At 38.1% G+C, this 22,918-nt stretch overlaps 1 protein-coding gene across 4 annotated transcripts; it reads right to left on the reverse strand.

The window, feature by feature from the left end:
• Window positions 1-893: 893 nt before the first annotated feature.
• On the reverse strand, window positions 894-20,951 carry LOC148868301 (arogenate dehydratase 2-like). Of its 4 annotated transcripts, none has more exons than XR_016107211.1 (12): window positions 20,027-20,722; window positions 19,820-19,887; window positions 19,642-19,734; window positions 17,320-17,520; window positions 17,129-17,209; window positions 16,315-16,410; window positions 16,152-16,229; window positions 15,898-15,987; window positions 15,750-15,794; window positions 15,485-15,566; window positions 15,331-15,405; window positions 894-1,398 (listed from the first exon to the last, which is right to left on the reverse strand). XR_016107211.1 is itself a non-coding variant. In XM_088969643.1 (12 exons), exons 1-11 carry the CDS (start codon window positions 20,271-20,273, stop codon window positions 15,346-15,348), a joined length of 1,164 nt encoding a protein of 387 aa, XP_088825769.1. In that variant the 5' UTR covers window positions 20,274-20,951; the 3' UTR covers window positions 894-1,398; window positions 15,331-15,345. The 4 variants fall into 4 exon arrangements, 2 of the variants coding, with proteins under 2 accessions (XP_088825769.1, XP_088825770.1); XM_088969643.1 differs by having other exon boundaries at window positions 15,727-15,794; window positions 20,027-20,951; XR_016107212.1 differs by lacking the exon at window positions 15,898-15,987.
• Window positions 20,952-22,918: the final 1,967 nt, after the last annotated feature.

Genomic DNA, 22,918 nt, shown 5'->3' on the forward strand with positions numbered 1-22,918 from the left:
ATCTATCCTCTAACTTTTTTATGATTGGTATCGGGGAAGAGAACTCGGGCTTTGTTGAGCAGCATCTTGAATACTAGGAAGCCGTTTAATGGCCTCGACAGAACCAGAACCAGCGCAAGTGGAACAAGTCATTCCCAATACCGAGAACAAAGCCTTCGCCTCCAATCCTTCCATCTTCTCCTGAACAGGAACGCCCTTGGCGAGTTGGGGTACTTGGGCATTAAAGGGTAATGCGACCATCAATCTGAACGGTGCTTCGGTTGAGCTGAGCCTGAGAAAGTGAGAATGGCAAAGTTCAATGGTTGTTAGGTATAGTGAAAGCTTGACACCATGTTACTTCTTTGTCATCGATCATCTCTGTCATTTTCTATCTATTTTTGAGTGTTATGTTAGACTTCAATCACCATAAAAATGACCAGATTCAACCCCACGTAGATGAGAGTTGAGAAGATCAATGACTGTCTTCTGCCCAAGAATATTGACACTTCAGTCGACGCATATGTTTTTTTGGTGGATTTAGCTTTTATGTTTGACTTGAAATATTGCACCGATCATATTTGCAGCAAGCCGACCTCCTGGTTGGTTGTTGTGTTTTCATTAGTTTCATTGTCATGCTTCTGTACCGCCCTGGAGTGTCATTGAAAGAGAAAAGTGCTGCTGCTGCACTCCAAGGCCCAATAATCTCCATCCATAGATTAGAAAAGAGATTGGACCAGTCAAAAACGAGTCCAAAATATTCATTGGATTGGACCTGATGCATTTGTAATGCACACATTGGACTGGATCGGATTGGACCAAATCCAGTCCAATTGACACCCCTACTTGGGTGGACGGTGGAGGCTGTTCTTGAAGCACAGCTGTTTGATTGGTAGTTTTGATCCCCGAGATTGATATTTGATAACAGCGTGTTCAAGCTTTAATGCAAGTACAGCTTCAGAGAATAACAATACAACACAGGTTCTTTTACATGGAAATGGAATTACGATTCTGTGTGGATTGGCATGCACTGTATTGGACCCTAAAGTGAAAAGTTCGGCAAGATTCCAATTCACTAGTTTTAACCAGCAAAGTGCAGCCTCCATATCCAGGCCACCACCAGGTCAATCGGGGCAATACTCATCCCTGGTAAAACCAAAATTTGAATAAAGTATTCAACTAATTTAGTGTCAGCAGTGAGGGAATGTAGAACGACGCACTTTGAAGATGCAGCTAGTAGCTGGGGAAGTGTAGAAGACATCATGAAGATGCAAGAAAGGTAGAACACTGATCCCAATACGCCAACCTTTATACTGGACCTGTATTTCTGTGTAAATGACCTTGGGTCGATCTTCCAATATCTCTCAACTTTAAATATTGGCAACTTCTTTTGCTGTGAAATCAATCACTCCTATATGGCCCCTGGATAAGCAACAAGACAAGAAATTGACATAGCAACAATGAGAATTCTCAAAATGGTTTCATTTAGAATGGAAAGGCACTAACATTTTAAAAACCAAAAAGGTTATTAGTTCAATCCAGCATAATTTGGCCAGTAAACACGTGCAGTGAGCTTAGATGATTAGAAAATAACCCCTTTTCATTGATCTAATGTGGCTCGAGAGCTTCCTGGGAATACAACAAAAAGAAACATCAGGGGCAAAACTCCCTGCAGCCCAAATGTCCAGAGCAGAAACCACCCCAACATCTACCCACTAAAAAAATCACACGCATAAATTAGAAACCTGACAATGAAAAAGATTTTAGTCCTTCACAAAGACCTGAACACTGTTTAGAACATATTGTGCCACTTTAGAAAGCAGAATAACTCGAGTGGTTTTTGCTTAAAAGAGTTCCCAATCTCGGTTGCGGGTAGAGATACCATCAGAATTCATTTTGGATTGGACCTCAAAAAAAAAAAAAAAAAACAAAAGGAAAAGAAAGAAAGAAAATCATGGCGTCAAATCACAATCATGTAAGCAATGCTTCAAAATTATTGCTCCAATATTTATCATAGAAAAGGTAGGAAGCAATGCTGAACAGAAGCACCTGTGTCGCCCTGGTCAATTAAACTCAGCCTTAATCCCAATCATTTTTTGGGTTGGCTACACAAATCCTGTCCCACCATTGTGCCATGTCAAGAGCTATGTTTTATGTCAAATAATAGGTTCTTAAATCATTTTGCCACTTCAGACTACATTTTCTTTGGTCTTCCTGTTTTTTTTTTTTTTTTTAATCATCATTTTCTTTGGTCTTCCTGTTGCTCCCTTTAGAGCCTTCTGTCACTGGTTGTCCATGCAAATGACCAAACCATCTCAGTCAACTCTCCCCATATTGTCACTAATTGAAGCTACTCCCAAGTCCTCACCTTTGACACCAGTTAAATGTTAAATACCCCAACTAAATTAATCTCCCCTTAGGCTGTCAAACTGCACCTTTTCTTCTTTCTTACCCAAGTGTTATTTTACCTTTTGGAGCAGGTTGCTAAGTTAACACTTTTTCTTATGGTGGGATAGAAAAGGTGTTGCTACACCTGTGGATTGATTTCATGAACGAATTGCATACATGACCTTGTACCATTTGATGAAAGTAAATGTGCATATTTAGATCCTCCATGATAAGGTCCAAAGTGAAATCTCCAAAATAAGCCAGCCAGGTTGTACTCCAGAAGTACTTTCAGCAACTATGCTGATTCAGTACATTTATCAAGATGCCTTTTTCAAGAGTACTTATCACCTTATTATTGGATTGTGTAGGGATCTCGCCGGCCTTTTTATGGAAAATCAGAACACAACATATGCAGAAACTTATGTCATTGTTAAAGACACATGCCATTTGCATATTAAATACTAAATTAAGAAAAAAATACTAATGTTTTGTCATTTTTATCAAAAAAACTAAATTAAAGAAAAATAACTTTAATTCTTTTTTTTTATTATTTTAACACCGATGTTTTATCAATTACCAAATAAAGACCATTAACCAATGTTGGCCCGATCTATGAACTTCTGGACTCCAATAGTTCATAGTTGTATGCATCCATTTGTTATTATAGGAGACCTATGAATTATTTTGTCAAACTATTCTAATTTATATGAATGAAGAATGACCAATATATAATCTGGTATCAGTCACCATCCATATAAGATTGGCTACATGAATTCCAGTTTTACTATTCCGTTCTGTTCAGTGCCATGTCCATTGTTAAATTAAATTATGGGCACTTAAATCATTTCTTATCACTTCCCCCCAAGTCCTTTTCAGTCTGCCCCAAGCTCTTCTAGCCTCTTCAACTTGTAACAGATTTTTTCTAACAGGTGTTGTGCTGGCATCATCATCATCATAGCCTTGTCCCATCTATATGGGGCCGACTACATAAATCCTATTTTGTCATTTCTATTATGTTCAGTGCCATATCCGTTGTTAAATTAAATTGTGGGCACTTAAATCATTTCTTATCATGGTTGCCAAAACGACACCTAAGTGATAATCTTAACTTTTAATGGTTCTCTTGGATACTTTTATAATCTTAACTTTTTGACATTATAATAATAAAATAAACATTAGTAAATTAAATTATTCAATTTAAATTAAAATACTAAGGCCCTGTTTGAAAACACTTAAAAGAAGTACTTATTTAAACAAGTACTTCTTTTAAGACATGGGACCACACATTAAGTGGTTTTTAAATAATTATGGGTGTTAGGTAAAAAAGAGGGTAAGAAGTACTTTTTTTTTAAGTACTTATTTAAAGAAGTGACTTTAAGTTGCCTTTATTTTCAGTACTTTTTAAAAAAGTATTTCTCCAAAAAAATGGGACGAACCAGTCCCTAATATTTTCTTGTAATACCTAAAATACCCCCATGCTCATTCTCTCATTTTTCTCTCCCTCTCTCTCCTTGTCTCTATCTCTCTGCCAACAGAGAACTTGATACACGACTATTATTATACAGCCTTCTCACCCCTCTCTTTTCTTCTTTCTCCACTTCAATTTCCTCATCATCCTTGAATTTCTTCTTCTCAGCTGCTGCTTCCATTCCACATTGGTAATCCTCTCCTTCATCTTCGTGGTCGTTGCCTGTTCACTTCTCTCCATTATACTCAACCATGAAAGTCTTACTCAAGCCGATACGATTACGTTGTATTTCCGGTACTGCAAGCACACTCCAACTCCTCTCAGCTACATTGAATGTCCCGATCTTGCCTGAACTATTGACGCAATAGAAAATTCCTTCCGAGTACACTAATTCTCTTTTAGAATGTCTTACCGTGGAATCCTAATTTACATGGCAGCCATTCTCTCCTCTCACTTATGCTCTTCGCTCGCTACTTTGAAATGCACCCACCCGAGGATATCAACGAAACACACAGCATCCGATTGGATTCCACGGTTTAAAGTTCAATGTTCTTCCCAAAAACATCATCAATTTCAACTCGATCACAAACAAGTAACCCTTTATATCCCATTCGACTTCAAGAACCCCTTTTCTATCCATGATTTTTTTTTTGGTAATAGTTATCTATTTCCAGTCAAATTTATTAATTTATTAATTACTTCTGCTTTTGAAACCCATGGAGTCCACAAATTGTTAGTGAAGTAGAGAGATTTCCTTGGTGATGGTTTTCACGAGGGTTTGAGTTTTGTTATTAATTAGTAATATCAGCTAAGTTATTTTTGTACTACATTGCGTTGTTGAGCAGAAAGAGAGCTCTTTCTCCTTAAAGTATTTACAGTCCATTCTTTGTACTACATTCTGTTCTCTGTCATTCCTGATGACATAGAACGGAAAGCCAGAAGCAAAGGTATTTACAGTCCATTCTTTGTCGCCAAGACAACATGTCCCGATCCTAACTTGGTTGCGACCATGAGAATTGAACACGGCAAAGAATATGCAGTCAGCAGACTCTGGGGTTGAGGAGAATGTGGCAGTGGTCCAAGAGAAACTCAGATCTGGGAGGTGAATCCTTTCCTTGGTGAAGGGATTGTATACAAAGAATGAAGTCAAAATAACGAGAACAGAATGTAGTACAGGGAGGCCTGTGTTTTCGATGGTGTAAGTTTTCTTATAACATGGGTCGAACAGTTGGAAAGAAGAGTTCCAGGAGTTTATATTCCTTCACGAGCCATAGTAATAGTAGTTCTTCGGTTTTTGGTCTGGAATAATGTATAGCATGAAGTGGGGTCTACGTGGACTCTCAGTTAAAATGTATAGCATAACATGTGAAAAGCATTATATATATATGCATGACTGAAGTGAGGGCTAAAATTATCATTTGTGTCAATATAAGCACTTATAGGGAAAGTGGCTTACCAAACATCCCCACCCCAATAAGTGTTTAAAAACATAATAAATGAAGTGAAAAGTGGGTTACCAAACAGCTTAAGTGGTTGTTAAAATAAGTGCTTCTAAGAAGTACTTAACAAGTACTTAATCATCAAACAGGGTCTTATTTCATTTTATTATTTTTCTCATTTGAACCCTCAAAGACTTCAAAACAACACATATTGATTCTTCTTTTCTTCTTTTGCTAGGACAAAAATGGAGGCTCAGCCCCTCTATTTTCTGAAATTTCATTTCTTCCATTGTTTTCATGAATATGCTGATTTTTCTACGTTTCAAATGAAGCTTGTACATTTTTATGAAGATTATAAACAATCAATAACAAAAGATGGTTGCTACTTGCAATGGAACCTAAAGAATTACCCTAGAATTCGTGATTTTTATTCCTAAAACCCCATCACCAAGGTGGCTAGGTGACACTTAATAGTGAAAGATGAGTTTTATTTAAAAAAAAAAAAAAAAATCACCTAGCCTTGCCTCAATGCCTTGAAAACTATGACTCTAGGGTCCACTACCTTTGACAATCTAGAAATACAAAGATAGCTTAACAAATGAAACAATGAATCTGCATGGTCACAACACTTTCTTTTGACCCTTCAATAAAACACGACATGCTATCAACCAAATGGAAAACTAAATCACCCAATGAGTGCTTGCTTGGGTGATTTGATTTTGATGTGTTCACATGGTCACAACACTTACTTGTGATCCTCTAATAAAACATAAACATGTAATTAACCAAACGAAAAACCAAATTATCCAATGAATGCGTCCAGATGTTGCTACCCCAAATGGCACACTAACAACTCACTAACATATGAAAAAATATCTCTAGGGTCTACTACCTTACTATGACAATTTAGAAATTTCAAGGTAGCCTAACATTGTAAGTGATTAGTTCAAACAACCATGACACATTCCTGCAACCCTCCAATAAAACACAAACATGCTACAATCACAATGAGTTTACATGGTCACAATACTTACTTGCAACTCTACAATAAAACAAAGAAATTCTACTTCAAATGAAAAATCAAATTGATCAGCGAGTGCACGTCTTTTTCCTACCCCCAAATGATAAAAAGAATAACCCATTAACATATGAAAAATATAGAGACTACTTCTAATGTCTACTATCTTACTATGGCAATCAAGAAATGCCAAGGTAGCCTAACATGTATTGTGATGTGTTCGCATGGTCACAATACTTTCTGGTGGCCTTCCAAGTTCCAATACACTAACATGCTATAAATCAAAAGAAAAAACAAATCACCCAATGAGTGCATGCCTGGGTGATTTGATTTTGATGAGTTCATGTGGTCACAACACTTTTTTGTGATGCTCCAATAAGTCACAAACATGCTAGTAATCAAATTTAAAACAAAATCACCTTGTGAGTGCATGCCCAAGTGATTTGGTTTTGATTAGTCCACATGGTTACAACAACTTCAATAAAGCATAGACATTATATCGACCAAATGAAAGACAAATTTACCCAATGAGTTCATGCTTGTTGCTACCCCAAGTAATACATGAACTACCTGTTATCATATGATAAAATAGAAAATACCTCTAAATCCACTAGGACCACTACCTTACTAAGAATATCAAGAAATACGAAGGCAGCCTAACATGTAGAGGGATGAGTTCACATAATCATAATACTTTCTTATGGCCTCTAAAAAACCTAGAAATGTTACAAGTCAAAGAATAAACCAAATCAACTAGTAAGTGTATGCCTCGGTGATTTGGTTTTCATGAATTCATATAGTCACAACAATTTCTTGCAACCACCCAATAAAACACAAATAAGTTGCTATCAGTCAAATGAAAAGCCAAATAACCTAGCGATGGCATATTTACTATTGCTACACCAAATGATACAAGAACAACCCGCTATCATATAAAATAGAGACTACCTCTAGGATATACTACCTAACTATGACAATTAGGTAATACCAAGGTAGCTTAACATGTAGAGTAATACCTAGGTGATAAGGCATTCATGGAGGGTCACCTCAATCACCAAGATAGTTTTTACACTGTGCCCTTGGATACTTTTTTTTTTTGATAAATGGTAGAGTTTTATTAAAAAAGAGAAGGGACTACATCGAGATTTACAAGACAAACCATCCCAATAGGGACACAAAGTGTGATCCCAACTAACAACAACACAAATTACAACTGAACCCAAAAAAAAGGTTCAAACTTATGCACCCCATCTTCACAAAGTAATCTGCGACCCCTTTTGCTGACCACCTTTTTTTTTATAAATGGTAGAGTTTTATTGAAAAAGAGAAGGGATTACATCGAGATTTACAAGACAAACCATCCCAATAGGGACCCCAACTAACAACACAAATTACAACTTTACCAAAAAAAGTTCAGACTTATGCACCCCATCTGCGCTAAGTAATCTACCATCCCATTTGCTGTCCAGCTTTTTTTTTATGAATGGTAGAGTTTTATTAAAAAAGAGAAGGGATTACGTTGAGATTTACAAGACAAACCATCCCAATAGGGACACAAGGTGTGATTCCAACTAACAGCAACACAAATTACAACTGAACCCAAAAACAAAAGTTCAGACTTATGCACCCCATCTTCGCAAAGTAATCTGCCATCCCATTTGCTGACCACCTTTCCAATTGAGCAAAAACTGTCGTATCTCTAACCAGCCATCTGAACTTTTTCATAGATTCCTTGTACTTCCAAACCACTGTTTCTGGTTCCTTCAGCCACCCTATTATCAATTTAGAGTAACCTTCAATGAGCAGTCTGTCAAAATTTAGCTGTCTAGCAATCTGTACTCCTTACAAGACTGCTTGGAACTCTACAAAAACAGAGTCCCCTATTCCAATCGGGCCTGAGAAAACAGCAACAATATGTCCTTCATTATTCCTGAGAACTCCTATACCAGCTAGACCTGGGTTCCCTAAACTGCTGCCATCAAAGTTTGACTTGATAAAGCCTTTGTCAGGAGGTTCCCAAGCTACCACAGGTTTATTCCTTGAGGTAGAAATCTAGCTACAGCTCCCCAGTTTCTCCACAAGTCATCAACAGAGAAATCTGAAAACAGGTTCTATTTAAAATGCACTCCCACACTGCCTCCTCACACCTCTCTCTATCAGTGGAGACACTGCCATTTCTCTCTTCCCACATCGTCCATATCAAAGCAGCCCTAAGACATCTCGACATGATTTTACCTCTCTTCTTTGGCCAGCTGAAGGTTGAGTCAAAGAGATTCCCAATCCACAGAGGCACAATCCACCTATGACCAAAAAGATCAAAGACCTTTTCCCAGAGGCCTACAACAAACGGGCATGAAATTAGGAGGTGGTAACAACCAGAATTCTTGGATACTTTTGTATTCCAACTTTATGAGATGATAATAAAATAGACATTAAAAAACTAAATTATTCAGTTTCAGTTAAAATACTAGTTTTCTATTATTTTTCTTATTCGTTAGGATTCAATTAAGATGAATACCATCTTGAACCCTTCAAGACTTCAAAACCTAAACTAATAAGCATGGAAGAACTCAAAATTTTGTCCAATCAACAAAAATTAGAGGCTTAGCCCCTCTATTTTCTGAAATTTCTTTTCTTCCATTTTTTTCATATGTTGATTTTCTATGTTTTAAATGAAGTTAATACATTTTTTATGAAGATTATAGACTATTAATAATGAAAGATGGTTGTTGATTGCTAATATAACCTAGGGAATTACCCAAGGATTCATGGTTCTTATTCCAAAAAAAAAAAAATCCAATCACCTAGGCAATATTTAGATGCCCGCCTAGGCAACTTGGCAACAAGGCACCCCCATCACCTCAGCACCTTGAAAACTATGTTTCTTATTACTTCCACCCAAATCATTTTTGGTTTGCCCCTAGCTCTTCTAGCCCCTTCAACTTGTAACATATCACTTTTACTAACAGGTGCTATAGATGGTCTTCTATAGTTCTATGCATGTGACCAAACCAGCTTAATCTACTTATTCATTTTATCACCTATTGGAGCTACTCCTAGGGTCCTCCATATGTTTTCATTTCTAACCCTGTCCTTCATAGCTTTACCACTCATCCATCTAAGCATTTGCATTTCTGCCACGCTCATAGTCTTCCAAAAATAACCCCATTCCTCATACACAATTACACATTACAATCTAAATATACTACTCTAGGAAATAGAAATTTGCTCTATAAAGCCTGATCCAATCTCCAATAATCAAGTTGCAACCCCTTAAATCAAGAATCTAGTCAATGTTATCCTTAAACTATGCAGGAAAAATCTAGCATGAGATTCAATTCTTATCTAATCCTTCATCTCAAGGAACCATTCAACCTAAAAGCTTAAGCTGTTAAGTGAGATCCCTGAATAGATTTTTATTCTCTAACAGACTCCAATTGCGAAAGCCCATCAGGCTTTTAGTGTGGATAAGCACAGGCCTACCCATACCTTGTGCTGAAATTTAATCAATTATAATGGGGGCGACAAGGACCGAACACTAGACTACTTAGTCAAACAGGATCTCATACCATCTCAAGGTACCATTGAACCTAAAAGCTCAAGCTGTTAGGTGAGGTCCCTGAATAGGTTTTTACTGTAACACTTCAGATATGTTAGAAGGAAGGATATAAGACAAGAGGAAGAGGTATCGTATTTTATTCTTCTACATTTCTCATTTCTCATTTCTCTAGTAGTACATAAGAAAACGCCAAAAAAATTTTAACCTAACAGTTGAGTACGGACCTTTGGAAAACTTATTCCAATATGTTAACTAGATGGATTATCATTTTCTTTCTCCTTTTTGAAGGAAAACTAGGTGTCTGAGGTCTCCGATAGTCTAATCTGAAACCATATCAAGCCTTGGGATAAACCTAGCAGTGTTTTAGAACCCAGCCTAGAGGCTGAACCCAGGTTTAAAGTATCAGAAATGCAAGGTATATCAGAAATGCAATTTTAAGAGCCATGTCCGGGTACACTTTGGATACGCATAGATACACTAGAAACTCAAATAAATCATAAACATATATTAATAACAATAAATATGAGTTTTATATGACTATAAATAAGTTATTTAAACATAAAAAACCATACTAATGGTTCATATAAAGTGTGAATTATTGGGACATAATTGATAACCATTGAAAAATGATGGAAGAACTAAAATTTGTGTTCGTGTGTAGCTTAATTTGTAGAAAATCAAAATACTGTGTTAATATTTATTAATCTATAAATTTTAATAATCAACTATAGCATTTATTGACAAACATCCACTAATAAGTTATTTTAGTGGTCGACTTATGGTCATTGTAAATTAATGACTAGGGTTCAAATCATATTACCATCCTATTTTTGATTTCTAATAAGTTATTTTAGTGGCATGTCAAATTCAAATTCGAATTTGAATATTGACTTTAATGGCATGCCAATTGTCTTAAACGTAAGACTTAATTTGAATTTAAAAATTTGCCAAGAGAGACAGGGATAATGATAAAAAATCTCAACCCAATCAAGTTCTATCAAAGTATTCTAAGCCCAAGCCTTATCCTAATCAGCCTGTCCAAATTCTGCAACCACACCTACATTATAACTGGCTTTCACTATGTAGAGGTGCACTTCTAACTACCTCATCTTACAACAATAAAAAAAGGAATATTGATAAAAAACAATAAAAAAGGAATATATAACCTCATTTTCCAACTACCTTTGATTTAAAATTAGTTCAGAAACTCAGCACTTGACAAACCTCAGAACAATCCTAGTTTCTTCAAAATACCAATGAAAAAACAGTACTAATTGTTAGAATGATATGTTAGAAGGCTTGAGTGTGTTCGGCTGATAAGAATTCCTATTAGCCCATTCTTATGTTAAAACTTATCTTATAACTGGGCCTTTGCTAATGGGCCTAATCTTGTTTATGTCTTAAGTCTTCTGGGTGTCCCATCACTAATCAGGGGTATCCCAGTAATTTCTTGTATTTTGTACTTCACTTATATATAAATAAAGGCATGGTCGACTGCAAGTACAGTTTGACATTCCAGCATCTCTTCTTCTTCTCCTCTTTTCTGCTACTTCGACTACAGTGGTTCAGCTTTCATGGTATCAGAGCATTGAGCACCTTCCTGGTTACTGCCGACGCCATCTCCTCTTTCTTGCTGTATTTCACCTTTTTTTTATCTAGGTTGCTGTTGTAAAACCCTAGGGTTGCAGGAGAATAACACAAGGTTCGACCTAGGGCGCAAGGGAGGTAAGACCCTGAAGCTGGAGTCCTACTAGTTTCTAGTAGTTAGCAGCTATTCAGCTGCCAAGAAGAGGTCTGTATAGGACAGACCTAGTTGAGGACTGATTTCAGCAGTCCTAGTGTTGTCTGTAAGGAGGGGAACTCCCTTTACAGTTGCAGTACTCGAAGTTCAAGTGGAGTCTGCATAGCACAGGTCGGTTACCAGCCCAGAACACCTTTTGCTGCTGTAACAGAACTGCTTCAGAACCGTGACAGTCTCGGCAAGTCTGAAACTGTGTTGCGAGCTGTCAAGGCCTGCTGAGGTTACTTCGGCTAAACAGAACCTGCATCAGAACTGGTTCAGAAAGACCTTTACAGAACTGTGGCGACTTCAGTTACAGATCATTTCCAGGTTGGTTACCAGCCCTACTCCATCTCTGTGAACTGGTTCAGTTACAGACTTTTCCTTGCTACTGTACTCGAACTGGTTTAGTCCAAGTGAAGCCTATCCGGTGTGCTACCAGCACTGTGAACTCTGAGGTGAAGCCTATCTGGTGTGCTATCAGCACTGTGAACTCTGTGACTACTTCGGCCAACCCTAACCAGAACCACCCAACAGTACTGTGAACAACTCCTTGACCGAAGTTAGGATGTCATCACTATCCGGTGAAGTTTCTTCTAAAGATAACAGACCTGTTATAAGGTCCTCAAACCTGGAGAACCCTAATATGCATAGCTTGCAGATTACAAGTGTGCTATTGGATGAGTATAACTTTAGAGAGTGGTCTGTCTCAACAAGACTGTTCATTACCTCTCGTGACCTCACAGGCTATTTGGATGGAGATAAAAATGAACAAGAAATCAGCAGCCCTAAATACACTGTGTGGCACAAGGAAAATGCCACAGTTATGTATTGGTTGCTGGCCTCCATGACTCATCGAGTGGCTAGAATTGTTCATCATTTTCCTACAGCCCCTAAAATCTGGGAGAAAGTATCTAAGACATATGGCCAAAAGAAGAATAATGCTAGAATCTATAGGCTGAACCAAGACATTGCAGCCCTAAGGCAAGGAGACATGTCTGTGGCAACATACTTTGCAACACTGGAAGGTCTCTAGGAAGAGCTTGACCATCACATGATTTTGGATTGGGAAAATGCCAGGGATAAGGAGAGGCATGACAAGTAGATTGAGGAGGGCAGAGCCTTCAAGTTCCTAGCAGGCTTAGACCCTATATATGAAGGTGTAAGGTCACAGATTCTAGGGAGAGATGAATTACCTGAGCTTCATCATGTTTACTACTTGGTGAGGAATGAAGTAAGGAGAAAGGAGATGCAGGTTGACTCCCAGACACAAGCAACAAAACTATCTGGAGAACATTCAGCCTTAGTCTCCATTAAGAGAAGCAGATTTTCAAACAAGAAGTCCCTCAAGTGTACCCATTGTGGTGGTGAGAAACACACAAAGGAGAAATGTTGGGTCTTGTACCCTCATCTGAAGCCAGCTGCTCTGAGAAAGGAAAAAAGGCAACATAAGGGCCACACAACAAGTGGGAATCTTGCCACCAACAGCAATAGTGACATCTCACAGAGTACTCAGCCAGTGTCCTCTTCCACCACAAAGCAGGTTGTTGATTCCTCTGGACCAAGTACCTTGGGCTTTACATCTAGTGAGGTAGAGGTTCTCAGCTGGGCATTTGCCCGTCTGAAGAACAATCCTTTAGCCTCCACCTCTCTTGCCAAATCAGGTATAGCCTCTGCATTTAGTGCAACTAGTTCCATTAATTCTAGCTCTTGGGCGATTGACTCAAGTGCCACTGACCATATGACACATATGTCCTCATTATTCTCCTCATATCATTTATTGTCTGGCCAGGATAAGATGAGAGTAGCTGATGGGTCCCTCTCCACCATCTTGGGAAAGGGAGTGGTTGACCTAAGCAAGGATCTCTCTCTTAAAACAGTCTTACATGTTCCTAGTCTTACATCAAATTTGTTGTCTGTTTCAAAACTTATAAGAAATTATTGGGATACCCCTGAGTAGTGATGGGACACCCAGAAGACTTAAGACATAAACAAGATTAGGCCCATTAGCAAAGGCCCAGTTACAAGATAAGTTTGACATAAGAATGGGCTAATAGGAGTTCTTATCAGCCGAACACACTCAAGCCTTCTAACATATCATTCTAACACACCCCCTCAAGCTAAACATGGATATCAATCATGTTTAGCTTGCCAAGTATGTCCTTGAACTTTGTAGTTGCCGGCCCTTTTGTTAATACATCTGCAATCTGCATTTCTGATGGAGTATAAGGACCTGGGAGTTCTTAGCTTCAGAATTTGAGATCAAGGACCTGGGAAATTTGAGATATTTTCTCGGGATTGAAGTTGCTAGATCAAGAGAAGGAATCTACATATGTCAACGAAAATATGTACTAGATCTCCTAGAAGAAACAGGCATGATGGGGTGCAGGCCAGCAGACACACCAATAGAACCGAACCATGGATTACAAAAATCAATGGGTGAGGAATAATGTGATAAGGAAAGGTACAAAAAATTGGTAGGAAAACTGATATACCTTCCCTCACTCAGCCAGACATTGCCTATGCAGTGCATATTGTCAATCAATTCATGCACTCACCAAAGACTCCTCATATGAGAGCAGTGGAAAGAATTCTAAGATACTTGAAAACTTGCCCAGGGTAAGGAATTCTATTTAGAAAGAACAACAGACTTGAAATTGAAGCCTACACTGATGTTGATTGGGCTGGGTCTGTTGGAGACAGAAAGTCAACCTCAGGTTACTGTACATTCTTGGGAGGAAACCTAGTCACATGGCGCAGTAAGAAGCAGAATGTTGTGGCTAGATCAAGTGCAGAAGCAGAATACCGAGCTATGGCACACAGGGTTGCTGAACTCTTATGGCTCAGAACTCTCCTTAATGAGCTTGGTATCAAGACTAAAGGTCCTCTCAAGTTGTATTGTGATAATAAAGTTGCTATCAACATTGCCAATAATCCAGTACAACATGACATGACAAAACATATTGAAATTGATCGACACTTTGTAAGAGAGAGAATTGTTTCAGGGGAACTCTGTGTGCCTTATACTCCATCAGAAATGCAGATTGCAGATGTATTAACAAAAGGGTTGGCAACTACAAAGTTCAAGGACATACTTGGCAAGCTAAACATGATTGATATCCATGTTTAGCTTGAGGGGGAGTGTTAGAATGATATGTTAGAAGGCTTGAGTGTGTTCGGCTGAAGAGAATTCCTATTAGCCCATTCTTATGTTAAACTTATCTTGTAACTGGGCCTTTGCTAATGGGCCTAATCTTGTTTATGTCTTAAGTCTTTTGGGTGTCCCATCACTAATCAGGGGTATCCAGTAATTTCTTGTACTTTGTATTTCAATTATATATAAATAAAGGCATGGTCGACTGCAAGTACAGTTCGACATTCCAGCATCTCTTCTTCTTCTCCTCTTTTCTGCTACTTCGACTACAGTGGGTTCAGCCTTCACTAATCTTTAGGTAAAGTCTCAATCCTAAGAACACAAACCCATTTCTTATCGTAAAAAAAAAAAATCATTAAAGAACACAGACCCGATACAGTATTATCTTGGAAAATTTACCTTTGTTCTTTAAACCCAAAACTTAAGCACTGATCACCCTTCTTTATTTAGGTTGAATATAAATCTTCAATATTTCATCCATTAATCTTGTAAAACACCAAACCCTACTTCCCTACACAAACTTGAAACTACAAATTGTGGATTCTTACCAAGTTGAAGGACAGTCATGCCAGGCTAGTGTCTGTTGGGTAGCTCCCTAGCACTCGCAGGAATGTTGCAAACTCCTGCAGGGAAGTACCTTTTAACCATTTACATGTAATAAAAATATCCTTAAATCATGAATGATATTAACAGAAACCATACCTTAAGATGCCTAAGGGCATTCTGTGACTTGGGATCAGCCATTGATGCTTCAAAATCCACATAGAAAAGATAGTCAAAATACCTGGATTAAAAAAATACAATTCAACCAACAAGGAAGTGTGACGACATCAACTACAGATAATGAGATGAAATCAATTCTCCATTTTGTTATCCATGTAAGAAAGGAAGGAATGTTATCCATGCACTAGGAATAATGAAATTTGCAAGTTCCAGATAGTTACTTAGGGGATCCATTATTGCTTACGTCAGATGCACGCAGAGGCTTTTTACGCAGGGGCCGACTCTCAATCTGATAACAAGTTAAAATGGTTAAGGTAAAAAAATAGCTTTCTAGCACACATATCCATAAGCATTTAATGAGAGAAAAAGGCAATTCAATAAGGAAAAAACACCTTTGTGAGGTTGATTTGCCTCATTGCAAAAACAGCAAGAGCTTTGAAAAGCACACCAGGCCCCTCCTCCAGAGAGAAAACTATACTTGTCTAAGAAATTAAGTGGAACATTCCTCAGAAAAAACAAGTTCTCGAAAAGAAAGATCATGGATAAAACTAAAACTGGGAGTGGGTTTATCTTGAAAAACAGGGTAGTATTAGAGTGCCGTGATACTATTTGATTGGATGTAGCTTCTATTTCCAAAAGATCATACCTTGAATGGTCGATCAGTGCCCGGGATAATAGGTTCTCTTGCCAGCATAAGAAACCGAGTGATATTGTCAGAATCATCCTGCACGTGGTTAGTTAAAAAATGACAAACATATTTGTTGACAATTTGAACTAACCAATTACACCCGTAACTTGCCAAGACAGACCTGAATATTTTCAGCAAGAATATTCAAGCCATGGATCCTTGCAGCTTCAGCACTAGCAACTGCTCCTGTGTCTTGGAGTTTGTGGACAAAAACAAGCTGCACAAAAAGTACTAAGTTTGGGCAAGTTATCATCAACAAAAGTTCCCTAGATTTCATCCCTGGCTCCCCCATGGATGTCTCCTGGGCTATATATCTGCTTCATGCATTTTCTACTCTCATCTCTAAATTGTTTCTGACCAAATCAAAATTAATAAGCAAATAGAAAGGGATATTTAATGGTCCCCACACAGATTGGCCAAAGATATTTTCTCGATGAAACCACTAAATTGAGGGTGTCAACTAGCTTGTGAATGTATCCATTGTGTATTGTAGAGGCAAGTAGAAATCCCATTCCCACCCGTCTCCACCCTCCCTAATTTCAAGTTAGCATAAATCAACCCAACAATAACCAGGTCCACCTTGAGTATCTGCCTAGATGAATGTCAATCTTCCCAGACCTGAACCAACCCACCCCTTTATCCAGCTTCAGGTTCAATATCTCATCATTGTTCATGGTTAAGATCAGGTTGGGCAATACCCATATCAAATGATAACTTCATCATTGTCAACCTGATCCATGGCTGCTCCAGTGGAAGCAACCATGGTCCCTATCCTGATCCAATTGTTCCACTATCCATCAGGTCTCCCCAAATGTAGAAGAGACTGGAAAAAAAAAATCTAGCATCATTCTTTGTTTTCTGAAGAATTAACTATTAAACAAACCCAGTATTCAAAAAATTCAATGGAACCAAACAATAAATTGAGGATCATATACCTGGGCAGCACCAGCAGTATCATCTATAGCTTCTCTGACCAGTCCCAGTTTTGTTAGTGTGCTCTCACATTGAGCAAGAGCCTGAAATGTTATGGAGGTTATAGATAAATACCATGACATTTAAAAGCAAAGTGAAGAAATTAAAGAAAGAGGCAGGAAAATAAAAAGAAAGCATCAATGGGTTAATGTACTTGTGGATGGCTAAGAACTCTTTTTAGATCTTCTAGTCTAACACCATGGTTGGCTAATAAGCAATGTTTGATTGCAAGTTTTACTTCCCCAACAATATGCAGGCTGTGTTGAAGTAAAAGATCATAATTTCGGTGGATACTCCCCCCTAGGGAATTCTCAATTGGTAAAACTGCCCTATCAACAATCCACTGTTCAACAGCCTGCAGAGAAGTAAATTAAAAGATAGTATTATATGGTATATGCAAAAAGAAGATTAACAAATATGTTCTCAAACTGCCATTCATAAGGAGGCCACCAAATAGATAGCAATACCCAAAATAATAATGAACCTAAAGCATAAACCAGCTGCACTCTGACCACAGAGTGAAATATTGGAGTTTCAGATAATTTGTCAACCAAGAACAAACCGCCAAACCATAACAGGATAACATCAAAATTTCTCTGGTCATGAGAAGTGGATAACAAAACCTCTCTGGTTAAACAACAGCCCCACCCCCATTTAAAAAGAAAGAAAGAAAGAAATCTAGCCCACTGTTAAAGTTTGATTAAACAACCCCCTCCCTCCCTAGCAATCAAAAAGAAAAGAAAGAATATTTATTTTAATAAGATACCTATATTTCAAATCTAAAAGAGTTGCATTTTCCTCATCCACATAACACCAGATACACCAATAGGTAGGCGTGCAAGTTGGATCCAACCCAAGCCCAGCCTGACAAAAATTCGATGCACTTGTGTTGGGCCCGGGCCCTGTCCGGGCTCGGGTTGGTCAATCAGATCATACTAAAAATTGATACACATGTATGTGTATGCATTGGTTTATTAAAAAAAAAATTATGCATATATTCATACATGCATGCAAATGTGCCTATATGCATATATACATGTATATTATGAAGCCGGGCTTAGGTTGGGATAAGATCGGGCCAAGTTCGGGCTACCTAAGGGCTAGGCCCAAGCCCAGCCCCAAAAATTAAAAATCTCAAACTTTTGGGTCCAAGCCCTGCCTGAGGACTGAAAATCCAAGCCCATCCCATGTAAAATTGTGGATTGGGTCGGTCCAGGATCAGGTTGGGCCTACCCAAGTTGCACCTCTACCAATAGGGCATAAAGGTCCAGAAGAGAGAACATAAATAATGTTTTGAGAAGAACGCCTGCATTTGGGTAAGAGTTTTTTTCCCTTTTGTCAATTAAATTCCATTTCCTAAGCTTTATCTTTGGCCCTCTTCCTCATTGATGCACTTCTTGTTTAAAAACAAGTTTCTAAAGAGAAATATGAATGCTTGTCTATGTGGCAGCTAAGACCAGTTATCCTTTTAGTTATATATCTGGAACTTGGTTTTTCCCATAAACACTTTCATAACAAGTCAGGTTACTAAATCTGCATTGGAGGGAAGATCATAAAAGAGACGAAATGGAAAATAAGAATAACCAACATAAAAAAGTCAAGAGAAATACTAAAGAAATTTGGAGTAATATGAAAGGAAAGTGATCCATTTATTAAAAGCAGACTGGACAAGAGAGTTAAACCAGTTTAACTGTCAACCCATCAACAGTGTGGCCTACTCTTCAACTATCTTTTGGTCCTTTCTGACTGAATGTATGATTTAATTATAAGCACATGTACAAACAATTGAAATTGAGTAAAGATCGTTTTTTTAATTGGGTATATTTCAGATCGATTTACTTTTTTTCTTTTTTTTTTCCTAATTTTCAATTTCTCTTGCGTTCTTGAGTATGATACCACCTGGAATCATAAGATCAAGTGCATCATGAAGCAACGAAATATTCTCAAGTCCAAAATGCCTGGTCCATCCTTCAAAATCAGTAAGAGGTCCATGATCATCAACAGTTAAATGAAAGGTCCAAATAAGGTTATCACGTCTCAAGTTTCTCAAAGGCTTTATCAGGGATGTTGCCTCACCAAAAGTAGACTTAAACCGAAGTTGCTTGAATTGTCATAAAAGGGGGTGGAGGGGAACTCAGGCACCTAAATTCCCAACAGAATTCAGTTGTTTTATTTAAATAGCAATTAGCTGTAGACAATTCAACAAAGCAGCAAAAGATGAAAACCCATTCAATCGCATCAAAACCGATCAAACAATAACAGCCTTGGTGCCTGAATGAAGACCAAGACGGAGAAGCTTCACCCAAGGGACCCTCTTAACATTTTAAAAGAGAAGAACTACATAGTCCATGAGAGAGAAAACGTTCATGAGACATTGTATGTCAAGTGGAGAAAATGAGGAAATAAAAAAGAAATAGATTATTTTGTGGAACGGTAAATGAATAAATCTTGGAAAAGCAATGAGAAAGGTACTCACATTGAAAGCAGTGTCAAACTGTTCACAAGGAAATGCTTCGCAATTCGGATATGCCTTTTCAGCTGCAGCTTCACTGAATGCACCCTGAACTCCCTAAAACTCGGAAACAGACAAGAATTAACAAAATAGAAACAACCACATCTCAATACAAATTCAAAACTTATAATAAATCCCAAACCTGATATGCAACCCGAAGACGAGATCCTTGATTAACTGAATTGGGCAAATCGGTTATAGACAAAGGCCCTGGAACAAAATCAGAAATCCAGAGCCAGAACTACGTATTAAAAGTCATCAAGTTCCAAACTAAACGAATTTACGGGCAGAAAAGAAGTAATAAATGCAGAATTGCGAAGTGTCAATGAATCAAATCTTTGTTTATTACTTCGAAGTGTCTCCAACTCAAGCGGCTGAGCGTTCTTCTTCTTCTTCTTCTTCGTTATTTCTCCTATAGTGTCATCATTTTGAATACAAGCCATGACAGATACCTTTAGGCGGCATTTGGAATATGGTTTCGAGGGTGTTCGTACTATCCCTTTGCCTTTTATAGCACGTTGTTCTATATAGATCTTTATGGTTGATTGCAGCTCCAGTATACAATTTGTCGAGAGTCGATTCAGTGCCGTTGCCATAATTTCCGTATACAGAGAAACCACAAGGGTTTTGCAGAGCTTGAACTTGTTTTATTTTTCAAAACACACAAAAACAAAAAACAAACAAAAAAAATGCCAGGTCGGTAATATGATATCTGTTGAGTCCGATCTCTTCCCAACGAAATAATGTTCCGCCCTACCCACGAGGAATTCGCATCGGCGCCCCACTGATCATTCCAAGAGTGATCGGATCGGCTGCCCACAGAGAGAGCCCCACCGCCCATCCCCTCCGTGGACCGGAATCATCTCTCGTGTTTGTGAGAAATATTCCCAATGCACGGAGGAAATGGGCTGTCGGGCGCGGTACGTAGGCAGCCAATTCCGTCTCATCCCAAGGCGCCAATGTGAATTCTTGTGGGTAGAGATGGTGGTTTAGAGTGCACCCTGTATTAGGAGGCACACTCCATAGGGAATTGGAGTTCACATCAGCCCCATAAGGGGGCGCCCCACAATGTCACACAGCCGGATCACGACGTTGTGGGAATTGGAGTTACACATCATCTGAAGACGTTGTTAATACATGGCTGGGATGTGCTGTAAGAGGTAGTGAGGCGTTCTTGTGGGGGCTAATGTGAAATCAGCGATTGAAACTTTGGTGTTTGGTATCAATGAGTTTTCTTCAAAGCCTTTTCTTCCCACTCTAGATCTGCTACCCATAAGTATTCCCATTATGTATTAGGAATATAAGTATTTTCTCGTATGGACTATGAGAAACAACAGTCTCACCATTGATTATGTGCAACAATGCAAGGCATTTTTTTTGATAAAACATCAAAATGAAGCTTTTTATATTGGTGAAAATGTTTTCTCCTTTTTGTCCATGTGATGCCTAATGGCACCCAGCTGGTATCACATGTCATATAATATTACTGCACATAACACAAAGTTCAAGGCATTTCTACGACTCTAGATCTCCTACTCACATCTATCCACATACCACTACCTAGGTGCATTGGGAATATCTCCCCTTGCATAATACTATGTAGAAGAATGAGATATTCCCCATGTGTGACTATAATGTTATGTGGGTAGACATGGGCAGGAAATTCAGACTTCATTTATATAACCTAAGAAAATGGTAGTGGTACTAAACAAGCTCGTGAACTATGCCCACACATCTTAGCGGGTCTCAGACTTGTGATGGTGGGGTTCTAGTCTCATGATGAAATGTGCAGACAAGGATCATGTTGGGAAATATTGGTGGGCCCATTCAAATTATGAGAAAAAGCCAAATTCAAGTTCCTCCAAGTTGCACCCTTACATAGAAGAACTTAGGCTCAGTTTGAAAGGAGTGCAATTACAAATATTTAGATTGCAAAGCCATATATTTTGTATGTATTTGTATTGTAAGTATTTGCATTTGCACTCCTTCCAAACTGAACCAAATACAAAATATGTACAATGCAAATATATATAAAATAATACAAAATATAAGCTTTTGCACTCTACATATTTGCATTTGTACTTCTTCTGAATTGAGCCTTAGGCTTCATTTGGATCCGATGTAAAACGTCATCTATGTAAAAGTACACCGATGACGTTTTACACTGAACCGTATAATAGGTGACTGTTACATTTTGAAAATCATGATAAAAAAGTGTAAAGTTTTACATCAATAAAATCAATGTAGTATTTACACCGATAATCGATGTAAAACTTTATGCTTGAGGAGGTTTTATATCGATTCACGATGTAAAACCCTACCCCATCCAAATGCCAACAAACCTAAATCATAGTGGAGTTTTACATCGATCTTCATTTACACTCCTTCCAAACACCAACAAAACCGAACCAATGTAAACTTTTACATCAATGTTGATTTACACCAATTCTAAATGTAGCCTTACACATCTTTTATGCAATTACAAATTTGTAAAGCTATTTCCACCTCACCACACCTGGAATACATATCCACAAGGGCACCACCAAGAATGGTACTAACCTCAGCCCAAATGCTTGGTCTTCCATTTGGGCTAAAGGTAGCACCCTCGTTAATTCCTCCCTCGCATCATGACATTGCACTTGTAAAGGTCCCTTATTTGTAGACTTGGCAAAAAGTTGACCCAACACGCGAACCCGACACAATCCAACTCAAAAAAACAAGGTTGAGTCTCATATTTAGCTACCAGAATTTGAGAACAACTGACCTGGCCTGACCTAACATGGAAAAGTTGGGTTTGGTTGGATTGGGTCATGGGTCAACCCCCTTCCCTGGTTGTCAGGTCTAATTGGGACCATTTATATATTATTAGAAGTTTTCACTCTTTAATCTTTACTATTTAGTTTTTACTCTTTAAATTGTTGAATGTTCAAGTTTTTATTTTTATATTTGAAATTTTAAGTGTTTTTTTTTTACATTTGTTTATTTTTTTAAATTCAGTTATTTTTAGGAATGACCAAAATTGACATGTGGGTCAACTCTAACCCAAATTTTTAAGGTTAGGGTCTAGCATTTATCAATCCAACCTGAAGCATCTTGACCCAACCCAAACCCAACCCACCCGACCCAATTGTCAGGCCTACTTATTTGTCATGGGGAGATCTTTCCTATAGGGCTCATCTATGGTGTTAATATAGATGCCAGACTTAATGTACATATCAGCCTTCAGTTCGATTCCAGATTT

The sequence above is a fragment of the Nelumbo lutea genome, chromosome 2 (genome assembly GCF_056320005.1).
Source record: "Nelumbo lutea isolate HS-2025 chromosome 2, American lotus-T2T, whole genome shotgun sequence".
NCBI lineage: Eukaryota > Viridiplantae > Streptophyta > Magnoliopsida > Proteales > Nelumbonaceae > Nelumbo > Nelumbo lutea.

Bases quoted from the DNA above. Each gene is read 5' to 3' on its own strand.
- LOC148868301 (XM_088969643.1), bottom strand. From the start codon at position 20,273: ATGGCAACGGCACTGAATCGACTCTCGACAAATTGTATACTGGAGCTG. The intron at 19,888-20,026 runs GTAATAAACAAA...ATTTTGTTCCAG, and splicing joins TGAGTTGGAGACACTTCGAA to GGCCTTTGTCTATAACCGAT. The intron at 15,795-15,897 runs GTGTTTTTTCCT...ACTTGTTATCAG, and splicing joins GGCAAATCAACCTCACAAAG to ATTGAGAGTCGGCCCCTGCG.